At 39.6% G+C, this 14,843-nt stretch overlaps 1 protein-coding gene across 2 annotated transcripts in view; it reads left to right on the forward strand.

Annotated features, from left to right (window-relative positions):
* CLEC2B (C-type lectin domain family 2 member B) overlaps positions 1-14,843 on the forward strand; it is a 41,137-nt gene that overhangs the window by 13,178 nt on the left and 13,116 nt on the right. For both annotated transcript variants that reach the window (XM_009003576.5, XM_009003577.4), the window contains one exon: positions 11,298-11,378. In XM_009003576.5, the coding sequence (XP_009001824.1) occupies positions 11,298-11,378 (81 nt within the window). The remainder of the gene's footprint in view (positions 1-11,297; positions 11,379-14,843) is intronic.

Below are 14,843 nucleotides of genomic sequence, written 5' to 3' on the forward strand. Positions count from 1 at the left end.
GAAACTTGTGCATGCTTTGCGAAGTTCTTGTGTTGTGTTTTTCAGATGCTTCAATTCACTAATATTCCTCTCTAAGTTGTCCGTTCTTGTTATCATTTCCTCAAATCTTTTTTCAACGTTCTTAGTTTCTTTGCATTGATTTAGAACATGTTCTTTTAGCTCACAGAAGTTTCTCATTATCCACCTTCTGAAGTCTGATTCCATCATTTCATCACACTCATTCTTTGTCCAGCTTTGTTCCCATGCTGGTGAGAAGTTTTGGTCCTTTGTAGGAGGCGAGGTATTCTGGTTTTTGGTGTTTTCCTCCTTTTTGCGCTGGTTTCTTCCCATCTTTATGGATTTATCTGCCTATTGTCTGAGTGGTTACTGATTTTCCAATTGGGTCTCTGAGTGGACGTCCAGCTTGCTGATGATGAAGTATTTCTGTTCATTGTTTTTTTTTTTTTTTAATTTTTTATTGGATTTTAGGTTTTGGTGTACATGAGCAGAGCATGCAAGACAGTTGCGTAGGTACACACATGGCAGTGTGCTTTTCTTTCCTTCTCCCCTTCACCCACATTTGGTATTTCTCCCCAGGCTATCCCTCCCCACCTCCCCCTCCCACTGGCCCTCCCCTTTTCCCCCCAATAGACCCCAGTGTTTAGTACTCCCCTTTCTGTGTCCATGTGTTCTCATTTTTCATCACCCGCCTATGAGTGAGAATATGCGGTGTTTCATTTTCTGTTCTTGTGTCAGTTTGCTGAGGATGACATTCTCCAGATTCATCCATGTCCCTACAAACGACACAAACTCATCATTTCTGATTGCTGCATAATATTCCATGGTGTATATGTGCCACATTTTTCCAATCCAGTCTATTATCAATGGGCATTTGGGTTGATTCCAGGTCTTTGCTATTGTAAACAGTGCTGCAATGAACATTCGTGTACATGTGTCCTTATAGTAGAACGATTTATAGTCTTTTGGATATATACCCAGTAATGGGATTGCTGGGTCAAATGGAATTTCTATTTCTAAGGCCTTGAGGAATCGCCACACCGTCTTCCACAATGGTTGAACTAATTTACACTCCCACCAACAGTGTAAAAGTGTTCCTTTTTCTCCACATTCTCTCCAGCATCTGTTGTCTCCAGATTTTTTAATGATTGCCATTCTAATTGGCGTGAGATGGTATCTCAATGTGGTTTTGATTTGCATCTCTCTGAGGACCAGTGATGATGAGCATTTTTTCATATGATTGTTGGCCTCATATATGTCTTCTTTCGTAAAGTATCTGTTCATATCCTTTGCCCACTTTTGAATGGGATCGCTTGTTTTTTTCCTGTAAATCCGTTTGAGTTCTTTGTAAATTCTGGATATCAGCCCTTTGTCAGATGGGTAAACTGCAAAAATTTTTTCCCATTCTGTTGGTTGCCGATCCACTCTAGTGACTGTTTCTTTTGCCGTGCAGAAGCCGTGGAGTTTGATTAGGTCCCATTTGTCTATTTTGGCTTTTGTTGCCAATGCTTTTGGTGTTTTGTTCATGAAGTCCTTGCCTACTCCTATGTCCTGGATAGTTTTGCCTAGATTTCCTTCTAGGGTTTGTATGGTGCCAGGTCTTATGTTTAAGTCTTTAATCCATCTGGAGTTAATTTTAGTGTAAGGTGTCAGGAAGGGGTCCAGTTTCTGCTTTCTGCACATGGCTAGCCAGTTTTCCCAACACCATTTGTTAAACAGGGAATCCTTTCCCCCTTGCTTGTTTTTGTCAGTTTTATCAAAGATTGTATAGTTGTATGTATGTTGTGTTGCCTCCGGTGCCTCTGTTTTGTTCCATTGGTCTATATCTCTGTTTTGGTACCAGTACCATGCTGTTTTGATTACTGTAGCCTTGTAGTATAGTTTGAAATCCGGTAGTGTGATGCCCCCCGCTGTGTTCTTTTTCCTTAGAATTGACTTGGCTATGCGAGCTCTCTTTTGGTTCCATATGAAGTTCATGGTGGTATTTTCCAGTTCTGTGAAGAAAGTCAATGGTAGCTTGATGGGGATAGCATTGATTCTGTAAATTACTTTGGGCAGTATAGCCGTTTTCACGATGTTAATTCTTCCTAACCATGAACATGGAATGTTTCTCCATCTGTTTGTGTCCTCTCTGATTTTGTTGAGCAGTGGTTTGTAGTTCTCCTTGAAGAGGTCCCTTACGTTCCTTGTGAGTTGTATTCCAAGGTATTTTATTCTTTTTGTAGCAATTGTGAATGGCAGTTTGTTCTTGATTTGGCTCTCTTTAAGTCTGTTATTGGTGTAGACGAATGCTTGTGATTTTTGCACATTGATTTTATATCCTGAGACTTTGCTGAAGTTGCTTATCAGTTTCAGGAGTTTTTGGGCAGAGGCGATGGGGTCTTCTAGGTATACTATCATGTCGCCTGCAAATAGAGACAATTTGGCTTCCACCTTTCCTATTTCAATACCCTTTATTTCTTTTTCTTGCCTGATTGCTCTGGCTAGAACTTCCAGTACTATATTGAATAGGAGTGGTGAGAGAGGGCATCCTTGTCTAGTGCCAGATTTCAAAGGGAATGCTTCCAGTTTTTGCCCATTCAGTATGATATTGGCTGTTGGTTTGTCATAAATAGCTTTTATTACTTTGAGATACATTCCATCGATACCGAGTTTATTGAGGGTTTTTAGCATAAAGGGCTGTTGAATTTTGTCAAATGCCTTCTCTGCATCAATTGAGATAATCATGTGGTTTTTGTTTTTGGTTCTGTTTATGTGGTGAATTACGTTGATAGACTTGCGTATGTTGAACCAGCCTTGCATCCCCGGGATGAATCCTACTTGATCATGGTGAATAAGTTGTTTGATTTGCTGTTGCATTCGGCTTGCCAATATTTTATTGAAGATTTTTGCATCTATGTTCATCATGGATATTGGCCTGAAGTTTTCTTTTCTTGTTGGGTCTCTGCCGGGTTTTGGTATCAGAATGATGTTGGTCTCATAAAATGATTTGGGAAGTATTCCCTCTTTTTGGATTGTTTGAAATAGTTTTAGAAGGAATGGTACCAGCTCCTCTTTGTGTGTCTGGTAGAATTCGGTGGTGAACCCGTCTGGACCTGGGCTTTTTTTGTGTGGTAGGCTCTTAATTGCTGCCTTGACTTCTGACCTTGTTATTGGTCTATTCATAGTTTCAGCTTCCTCCTGGTTTAGGCTTGGGAGGATGCAGGAGTCCAGGAATTTATCCATTTCTTCCAGGTTTACTAGTTTATGTGCATAGAGTTGTTTGTAATATTCTCTGATGATGGTTTGAATTTCTGTGGAATCTGTGGTGATTTCCCCTTTATCATTTTTTTATTGCATCTATTTGGTTGTTATCTCTTTTCTTTTTAATCAATCTGGCTAGTGGTCTGTCTATTTTGTTGATCTTTTCAAAAAACCAGCTCTCGGATTTATTGATTTTTGAAGGGTTTTTCGTGTCTCAATCTCCTTCAGTTCAGCTGTGATCTTAGTTATTTCTTGTCTTCTGCTGGGTTTTGAGTTTTTTTAATCTTGCTCCTCTAGCTCTTTCAATTTTGATGATAGGGTGTCAATTCTTGGTTTCTCGTTTAATTTCATTGAGTTGGTCTTCGACTTCAGATATTCTTTCTTTTGCTTGGTCAATTCGGCTATTGAAACTTGTGCATGCTTCGTGAAGTTCTCGTATTGTGTTTTTCAGCTCCTTTAATTCATTCATATTCCTCTCTAAGTTATCTATTCTTTTTATCATTTCCTCATATCTTTTTTTAATTTCCTTAGTTTCTTTGCATTGATTTAATACATGATCTTTTAGCTCACAAAAGTTTCTCATTATCCACCTTCTGAAGTCTAATTCCGTCATTTCATCACAGTCATTCTCCGTCCAGCTTTGTTCCCTTGCTCGTGAGGAGTTTTGGTCCTTTCTAGGAGGCGAGGTGTTCTGGTTTTGGGTGTTTTCCTCCTTTTTTCACTGGTTTCTTCCCATCTTTGTGGGTTTATCCGCTTGTCGTCTGCGTAGTTGCTGAGTTTTCGATTGCGTCTCTGAGTGGACACCCAGATTGTTGATGATGAAGTACTTCTGTTACTTGGTTTTCCTTCTACCAGCCTAGCCCCTTCACTGTACGACTGCTGAGGTCCACTCCAGGCCCTGCTTGTCTGGGGTGCACCTCTAGCAGCTGTGGCACAGTCAGGGATGCTACCCGTTTCTTTTTCTGCTATCTTTGTCCCAGGATGATGCCTGCCAAATGTCAGTCTTTTGGATATAGAGGGGTCAGGGAGCTGCTTGAGGAGACAGTCTGTTCTTTTTAGGAGCTCAATTTCTGAGCTGTGAGCTCTGTTGTTCATTCAGGTCTGTTAGGCTGCCATGTTTGATTCTGCTGCAACAGAGCTCATTAAAAAAACCCTTTTTTTCTCAAATTCTCTGTGTTGGGGGTTTCGGGCTTTATTTTTTGCTGTCCATTGAGGTGTCCTGCCCAGCTAGGAGGCAGACTAGCCACTGTTTGCCTGCCGAGTCTCCGCCCTGCTCTTGTGTGATTGCCCTGTTCCTGCAGGCTCTGCTGTGGTCTCTGCCACGCCCTGCGGCGGAGTCTCTTCGTTGTAGCATGTTGCCTTGGCAATGGCAGGCTGCGTCAGCAGTGGGCATGTATCTCAGTAGGGACGGGTTGCCTCGGCAACCGCTGGCTGCGTCAGCAGTGGGCGTGTATCTCAGTTGGGGTGGGTTGCCTTGGTAGTGGTGGATGCCTCTCCCCCACAGAGCGTCTCGGACCATCTGCTAGGGATAGTTTTAAATCGCGGTTTTGTTCGTCCCACTGGGTACCCCGAACTCTCTGTCCCTGCAATTTCCTGGGCTGGCCTACTGTCCAAGTCTCGTTCAGTCTCAAGGGCAGCCCTCTCAAGTCTCAGGTTGCCGGTTCAACAGGGCACCCGGACAAGCGCGCCCTGTGGGGATTGCTGGGTAGGGCTGGCCACTGCTGCCCCAGCTGCTGGCTTCGCCAGGCAGACTTACTGCCGGGCGTCCCGTGTCTTTTTTATACTTGGGAGTTTCCCCGTTCTGTGGGCAACAAAGATCAGTCTGGAAATGCAACTCCGACTCACCTCTTTGCGGATTCAACGAGAGCTCCAATCCTGGGTTGTTCTCACAGCGCCATCTTGAGTGCTCTCCCAGTATTTCTGTTTCTTAGTTTTTCTTCTACCAATCTGTCCCCACTGCTATAGGACTGCTGAGGTCCACTGCAGGCCCTGCTTGCCTGGGGAACTACTGTTGCATCTGCGGAACCATGAGGGTTGCTACCAGTTTCTTCTTCTGCTATCTTTGTCCCTGAATGATGCCTGCCATATGTCAGTTTGATGAGTTCTTTGTGAGGTGACTCTTGGGTATACGGGGGCCAGGGAGCTTGTTGCGAGACAGTCTGTACTTTATAGGAGCTCTAGTGCTGAGCTGTGAGCTCCGTTGTTCATTCAGGGCTGCTAAGCAGGTACGTTTAAGTCTGCTGCAGCAGAACTCATAAAGCCCCCTTTTTTTCCCTCAGGTGCTCTGTCCTGGGGAGTTAGGGCTTTATTTATGATTATCCGTTGCACTTTCCTGCCCAGCGAAGAGGTAGTCTAGTCATTGCCTGCCTGTAGTGGCTATCATGAGCTGCTGTGGGCTCCATCCTGTTGCCATGGGCTCCGCCCTGCTGCCGTGGGCCCCGCCCTGGTGTCATGGGCTCTGCCCTGCTGCCATGTGTAATTCCCTGCAGTCCTGTTTATATGGGTGTGGTTAGAACTGCAGTGGTGATGGTGGCCCGCCTCTGTAGTGGCAGACTCTTTCTGTTATGGTGGGTTGCCTTGGCAACATCAGGCTGCCTCAGCAATGGCAGAGTATCTGCGTAGGGGTCGTGTGCCTCGGTAGTGGTGGACACCCCTTCCCCACCGAGCTGCACTCTCCTGGGTTCAGCTGTGCTTGCCGTGAAACTTTCAATCCCGAGCATTTCCAATTGCTGTTTTGTTTGTTTTTGTGGCAGTGGGACCCGCTGAGCCTGATCACCTGCCTCCCTGCCTCAGAGCTCCCCCCCTTTAAAAAAATTTTTTTTTAAGTTGAACGGTTGACTCTGTCCCAGGTGTTCCAGTCGCCTGCTGCAAGGTTGCCGGAATCTGTGTGATTTCCCATGCAGCAACCCACTGCACCAGCTCATACCACATTGCTGCCGGGGAATCTCCTGTCCTGGCTTTCTGTTTAAGTCCTGTTTAATCAGATGAAAGTGCTAATCTGCCTTCCAATATCTCCAATTCCCAGTTTAACAGGGTAACCAAACCAGTGTATTTTGTATGGTGTGCCGCTGCGCTGCGGCCTCAACCCAAACAGCCACACTGGCCTAAACAGCTGCGCCGGTCCAAACTGCCGCACCAGCCCAAATTGCCACGTTGGTGGCATGTGGGGCCCTTACACCTGGGAATCTCCTGGTTTGTGGGCAATAGAGATCCATATGGAAATGCGGCATCCACTCACCCTCTGCAGATTCACTGGGAGCTGCAATCCTGAGTTGGTCCTACAGTGTCATCTTCCCCTCATCATGCTGGTGTGATTTTTCAATGTCATAATATATAGCAGAAGTTCATTAACTCACTATTATAGAAAGCATTGAATTTTTTAAATAAAAATGGCCAGATAGCAAATATTTAAGCTTTATTAAACATCCAGTCTCTGCTGCAACTGCTGAATTCTACACAGAAACACAGCCATAGAAAATGCATAGACATTGACCATGGCTGTGTGTCAATAAAATTGAACAAGGGAATGTAAGTATTATAAAATTCTATGTGTCACAAAATATTGCTCCTCTATTCATTATTTTCTTTATTTTTAAAATACGGAATATATTTTTAGCTGGTGGTTGTGCAAAAACAGAAGGTGAGTTAATTTGGCTTCAGGCTGTATTAGCAGATGTTTACTACAGTGCATTCACTGCTAGGTATATATTACCATATATTAATCTTTTCACTTTGGATGAACATTTGGATTGTGCCACATTTTGACTATTGCAAATTAGGTAGTTTTGAACAACTGTATATTTTATATTTTTTTTGTCTTTTTAGTGAATACTGAAATAACTTGAGATATAAGAAGAATTGTTAAGCACAGAATATTCACAGATTAACTTAAATATATTTTACCATAAATAGTAGATAATCTCAGCAGAAGTGTGTGAGTATTCCAGTTGCTGCATGCCATGTCAATGACAGAAGTTCTGAACTGAGGCGTGTACAATCCCAAAAAGGATGACAGTCATATACATATATTCTGTTTCTTCCCTTTCTTGATCTTTGCTGTACTAAAGATAGGAAGATTACCTCTTCAACTTCATTACCCATTCTTGGTTAATTGAAGTTTTCTGTTTCTTCATGGTTCTATCTTGGTAGATTGTATTTGTGCAGCATTTTATTCAGTTTTTCTAGCATTTCCAATTTTTAGCATATAGTTTTTTATAATAATTTCTACTGATTCTTTGTATTTTTGTGGTATCAGTTGTTGTTGTTCATGGTGGTGTTATCTTAATAGAGATAGGATCTTGCTATGTTGCCCAGGCTAGTCTTGAACTCCAAGCCTCAAGCAATCCTTCTACCTCAGTCTCCCAAAGTGCTGGAATTACAGGCATGAGCCACCCTGCCTGACCCTATGTGATATAAGCTGTTTTGTCTCCATTTTCTTTTGTTTGATTGTTTTGTTTGTGATTTTATTTATTTCAGTGTTTTTCTATTTTTTCTTTATCTAGTAGAAAGTTTGCTGATTTGTGTATCTTTTTTAAAAAGTGGCTTTTCATTTTTATTTTCTTGATCTTCTATGCTGTTCTTCTAGTCTCATTTCATTTATTTCTGCTCTGATTTTGATTACCTATTTTCTTCTACTAATTTGGGTTTTGGTGTGTTCTTGCTCTTCTAAATCTTTTTAGGTCATCATTAGATTATTTAGTTGAAGTCGTTCTACGTTTTCTAAAAAAGCATTTATTACTCTAAACTTCCTTCTATGTACTGCTTATCTGCATACCACAGATTTTGGTTTATTGTGCTTCCATTTTCACTTGTTTCAAGAAATTTTAAAAATTTTCTTCTTAATTTCCTCATTGACTCTTTGGTTGTTAAGGAGCACGTTATTCAATTTTCATGTATTTGTGTAGTTTCTGAGGTTTCTGGAGTTATTGACTTCTAGTTTCATCCCATTGTGGTAAGAAAAGATACTTGATGTGATTTCTACTCTTTTTTTTTTTTTTTTAAATATATTGAGATCTGTTTTTGGCCTAAAGTGTGTGGTCTATTCTGTGGATTGTCCCATGTACTGATAAAAGGAATGAGTATTCTGCAACAGTGCGTCTGTATGTGTCAGTTGGATATATTTGGTCAAGTGTGCAGTGTAATTCTAATATTTTCTTGGTGATTTCCTGTTTAGATGATCTGTCAGTTACTGAGAATATGGTGTTAAAATCTCCTAATATTATTGCATTGCAGTCTACCTCTCCCTTTAGATCAGTGAAGTTTGCTTTATATTTTTGGGAGCTCTGGTGTTGGGTCTATAGATTCTTAGAACTGTCATATCTTTTGATGAAATGTCCCCTTTAGCATTATATGGTGACCTTTGACTCTTTTTAAAGTAGTCTTTGATTTGTAGTCTATTTTATCTGATATGCATTTGTTTTTTGGTGTGGGGTGGGGGGTGGGAACAATCTTGCAATGTTGCCCAGGCTGGAGTACAGTTACATGATCTTGGCTCACTGCAACCTCCACCTTTTCGATTCAAGTGATTTTCCCATCTCAGCCTCCTGTGTAGTCAGGATTACAGGCATCCACCATCACACCTAGATAAGTTTTGTTTTTTTTTTTTAGTAGAAATGGGGTTTTGCTATGTTGGCCAGGCTAGTCTTGAGCTCTTGACCTCATGGGATCCATCTGCGTTGGCCTCCCAAAATTCTAGGATTACAGCCATGAGCCACTGCACCTGACCTGCATTTTATGCCTTTTAATTGGAGAGTTGACTTCATTTAAATTCAGTGTTATTATTGTTAAGTAAATACTTATTATGGCTATTTTGTTGCTTGTTTTATGGTTGTTTTTAAATTTATCTCTGATTTCTTTTGGTCATTCTTTGTGGTCATATAATTTTCTCTGGTAGTACATATTAATTAGGTGCTTTTTATTTTTAGTGACTTTATCATAGGTTTTGTGTTGTGATCACTATGAGGCTTATAAAAACAGCTTATAGATATAACAAGTTATTTTAAAGAGATAACAACTTACATTATAACAAAAAGTATAGAAACAAGGTAACAAATACTTTTACTCTACCCTCACACATTTTTTAGTTGTCTCAACTTGCATATTTTTATTGCCTACCTCATAACAGATTTCTGCAGCTATTATTGTTGATAGATTTATCTTCTGGTCTTCATAATACAGATGTGCATCACAATTATAGTTTTTAGAGTATTCTGGGTTTGTCCATACATGTAATTTTATCAGTGTATTCTATATATATTCCACTTTTTTCTTTTGGCATATTTTTTTCTTTCAGGTTGAAAAACTTTCTTTAGCATTTCTTATAAGATAAGACTGGTGGTGGTGAATACTCTCAGTTTTTGCTTGTCTGGGAAAGACTATCTCTTCTTCATATTTGAAGGATAGCTTTGTAGGAATACAGTGTTCTTAGATGGCAGGTTTTTACTTTTTTCAGCACTTAAGAAAATATCATCTCTGTTCCTCCTTGCCTGTATGGTTTCCACTGAGAAGTCTGTCATCAGATAAATTGGAGCTCCAGGTGTTATTTGCTTCTCTTCTCTTGCTGATTTTAGGATCCTCTCTTTGTCCTTGACATTTGATAATTAAATTATTTATTAAATGCCTAGGAGGAGTCTTGTTTGGGTTGAAATCTGTTTGATGTTCTCTGACCTTTATCTACCTGACTATCTCTTTCTCAAGATTTGGAATGCTTTGTATTATTATTTCTTTGATAGGCTTTCTACCCCTTGGTCTGGCTGGACTCTCTCTTGAACACCAATAATTCTTAGATGTGGTCTTTTACAGTAATTTTTAAATAACATGTTGGTATTCTTCATTCCTCTTTATTCTTTTTTCTCCTTTTCTTGTGTATTTTCAAAAGCCCGTCTTTATGCTCACTGATTATTTCTTCTGCTTGATCTATTATCCTATTGGGAGACTCTAATAAAATTTTCAGTTAAGGAAATGTAATTTTCAGTTCCAGTATTTCTTTTTGATATTCAAAAAGTATTTCAATCGCTTTGTCAAATTTCTCTGATAAATTTCTGAATTTTTATGTGTTATTTTAGAGACCACTGAGTTTTCTTAAAACTACTATTTTGAATGCTTGGCTCACATATTGCCATCTCGTTAACATCTGTCTCTGGTTCCAACTTTCTCCATCTGAGGATATCACAGTTCCCTGTTTGCTGTTGTTTCTTATGGGCATGCATCTATGTTTTTGTGTTGAAGGATTTTATATGGCTTATTTTGGTTTATATTGAACATATTTGTTTAAATATTCCTTGTAATTTACCTGTTGATTTTTTGGGGGTTGGGGGACTATGTTTTGACCTCCTTTTTATGACTACATGGTACCTTAACCCATGTTTGCCTTGATCCTAGTAAACAATCAGAGTGCCCCCTATACCAAATGGGAGAGGTTCCAAAGTGGCTATGGCAGTAGTGTTGGAAGACTGACTAGGATTCCAGCCCACAGGATTTGTGGAACAGACCTCCTATAGCATGCTGCTGCTCAGCAGCTTCTCTAAGTTGACAACTTCTTTGGCCAAGTAATAGAGCAGACTTTCTGGTACTGGGGATGGTAGTTCTTCCTCATCACTTTGTCTCTGCTTGTCCTCAGAGGTATGTCTCTCTTCAGGCATGCCTAATGTTCCTCAAGGGTTAAGGCAGGGGCAGGGGCAAGTTTCCTTCCAGGGAAGTCCAGCTTGTGGGGAAGCTAGTTATCCAACTTAATCTCACATTTTCCAGTATAGAAATGATTTTGCCATGCACTTTGGTACTGGGTAGATTGCAAGGAGAGGCATTATGGATATGGAAGTCTAATTCTCTTATTATTTGTACAGAGTATTGTGTTTGTTTGTCTTTTCACTTTTCTGTGGCTCCAGGAACTGTCTCTTTCTCATATTTGAGTTCTGGGATATTGCTGGTGACAATCACAGCACTAATTTGTTGTTGTTGTTGTTGTTTTCTAAAAGTTGGCTTTCATTAAAGCCAACTTGTTTTTGTGCCATCATTTTGGAGCCAGAAATCTCCTAAATGTCTTTATTTTTATTTTTCAGGTGTTATGAGCAGACATAAAAAGTGTTTCATAATGGGTGCTATTTTGATAATAATATCTAATGCTATTACTGTACTAATAGGTAAGTTACATTCTTCATGTTATTTTTCAGGGTATTCTATGTGTGATCCTATTCCTTTCTGTCTCAATTATGATCTTTTCTCAGTATCTCATTCTTTTCCCATTATTCATGATAACAATTAATTGGTACCAATGATTGCATTTTATTAATTACATGATGAAATGCCAACTAGAATAACCAGCTTAAAGAAGAACATAAATGACTTGATGGAGCTGAAAAATAGCATGAGAACTTTGCAAAGCATACACAATTTTCAATAACTGAATTGATCAAACAGAAGAAAGGATAGCAGAGATTGAAGATCAACTAAATGAAATAAAAAACAAAGGCAAGATTAGAGAAAAGAGTGAAAAGAAATGAACAAAGCCTCCAAGAAATATGGGATTATGTGAAAAGACCTAATCTACGTGTGATCAATGTACCTGAATGTGATGGGATGAATGAATCCAAGCTGGAAAACATTCTTCAGGATATTATCCAGGAGAACTTTACCAAGCTAGCAAGTCAGGCCAAAATTCAAATCCAGAAAATACAGAGAACACCACAAAGATATTCCTCAAGAAGAGCAACCCCAAGGCACATAATTGTCAGATTCACCAGTGTTGAAATGAAGGAAAAAAGGCTAAGGGCAGCCAGAGAGAAAGGTTGGGTTACACAAGGGAAGCCCATCAGACTAACAGTGGATATCTTCACAGAAACCCTACAAGCCAGAAGAGAGTGGGGGCCAATAGTCAACATCCTTAAAGAAAAGAACTTTCAACCCAGAATTTTATATCCAGCCAAACTAAGCTCCATAAGCAACGAAGAAATGAAATCCTTTAAGACAAGCAACTGCTGAGATATTTTGTCACCACCAAACCTGCATTCCTTCCTCTTGAAGGAAGCATTAAACATGGAAAGAAACAATCAGTACCAGCCACTGCAGAAATATACCAAATGGGAAAGACCATCAACACGATGAAGGAACTGCATCAACTATTGAGCAAAACAACCAGCTAGTATCAAAATGGCAGGATCAAATTCACACATAACAATTTTAACTTTAAATGTAAACAGGCTAAATGCCCCAATCAAAGACACAGGCTGGCAAATTGGATAAAAAGTCAAGACCCATCAGTGTGCTGTATTCAGGAGACCCATCTCACATGCAAAGACACACATAGAGTCAAAATAAAGGGATCGAATAAGATTTACCAAGCAAATGGAGAGCAAAAGAAAAACAGGGGTTGCAATCCTAGTCTCTGATAAAACAGACCTTAAGCCAACAAAAATCAAATGAGACAAAGAAGGGTATTACATATGGTAAAAAGATCAATGCAACAAGAAGAGCTAACTATCCTAAATATCTATGCACCCAATATAAGAGCATCCAGATACATAAAGCAAGTTCTTAACGGCCCACAAAGAGACATAGACTCTCACACAATAATAGTGGGAGACTTTGACACTCCACTGTCAGTATTAGATAGATTAATGAGACAGAAAATTAGCAAGGATATTCAGGACTTGAATTCAGATCCGGACCAAGCAGACCTAATAGAAGTCTACAGAACTCTCCACCCCAAATCCAAAGAACATACATTCTTCTCAGCACCACATCGCACTCACTCTAAAATTGACTGCTTACTTGGAAGTAAATTACTCCTCAGCAAAGGCAAAAGAACAGAAATCATAACAACCAGTCTCTCAAACCACAGTGCAATCAGTTAGAACTCAGGATTAAGAAACACACTCAAAACCACATGACATGGAAACTGAACGACTCACTCCTAAATGACTACTGGATAAATAATTAAATGAAGTCAGAAATAAAGGTGTTCTTCAAAACCAATGAGAACAAAGACACAACATGCCAGAATCTCTGGGACGCATTTAAAGCAGTGTCTAGAGGATCATTTACAGCACTAAATGCCCAAAGAAGAAGTGAGGAAAGATCTAAAATCAACACTTCTATCATCAAAATTAAAAGAACTAAAGGAAAAAGATCAAACAAATACAAAAGCTAGCAGAAGACAAGAAATAACTAAGATCAGAGCAGAACTAAAGGAGATAGAGACACAAAAAACCCTTCAAAAATCAGTAAATCAAGGAGCTCATTTTTTTAAAAAAATTAACAAAATAGATAGACCACTAGCCAGACTAATTAAAATAAAAGAGAGAAAAATCAAACAGATGCATGATAAAGGGGATATAACCACTGATTCTACATAAATACAAACTACCATCAGAGATGACTACAAACAACTCTGTGCACATAAACCAGTGAATCTAGAAGAAATGGACAAATTCCTGGACACTTACACCCTCCCAAGAAAAAACCAGGAAAAAGTTGAATTCCTGAATAGACCGAAAACAAGGTCCAACATTGAGCAGCGATTAAAAGTCTACCAACTAAAAAAAGTACAGGTCCAGATGGGTTCACAGCCAAATTCTACCAGACGTACAATGAGGAGCTGCTACCATTTTTTTCTGAAACTATTCCAAACAATACAAAAGGAGGAAATCCCCTCTAACTCATTTTATGAGACCAACATCATTCTGATACCAAAACCTGGCAGGGACTCAACTAAAAAAGAAAATTTCAGGCCAATATCCATGATGAACATAGATGCAAAAATCTTCAATAAAATCGCAAACCAATTGCAACAGCACATAAAAAGCTTCTCCATCACCATCAAGTAGGCTTCACCCTGGGATGCAAGGGTGGTTCAACATACACACATCTATAAACGTAATCCATCACAAACAGAACCGAAGACAAAAACCACATGATTATATCAATAGGTGCAGAGAAGGCCTTTGACAAAATTCAACAGCGATTTATGCTAAAAACTCTCAATAAACTAGGTATCAATGGAATGTATGTCAAAATAATCAAATCTATCTATGAAAAACCCACAGCCAAATCATTCTGAATGGGCAAAAACTGGGAGTATTCCCTTTGAAAACTGGCACTAGACAAGGGTGCCCTCTCTTACCATTCCTGTTCAACATCGTATTGGAAGTTCTAGCCAGAGCAATCAGGCAAGAAAAAGAAACAAAGTGTTTTCAATTAGGAAAAGAGGAAGTCAATTCGTCTCTATTTGCAGATGACATGATTGTATATTTAGGAGATCTCATCATCTCAGCCCAAAATCTCCTTAAATTGATAAGCAACTTCAGCAAAGTCTCAGGATAAAAAATCCATGTGCAAAAATCACAAACATTCCTGTACACCACTAACAGACAGAGAGCCAAATCATGAGTGAACTCCCATTCACCACAATTGCTACAAAGAGAATAAAATACCTAGGAATTCAACTAGCAAAGGATGTGAAGGACCTCTTCTTCCGTGTTCATGGAATGTTTTTTCATCTATTTGTGTCCTCTCTTATTTCCTTGAGCAGTGGTTTCTGGTTCTCAATATCATGAAAATAGCCACATTTCCCAAAATAATTTATAGATTCAATGCTATCCCCATCAAGC

Source organism: Callithrix jacchus, chromosome 9 (assembly GCF_049354715.1).
Source record: "Callithrix jacchus isolate 240 chromosome 9, calJac240_pri, whole genome shotgun sequence".
NCBI lineage: Eukaryota > Metazoa > Chordata > Mammalia > Primates > Cebidae > Callithrix > Callithrix jacchus.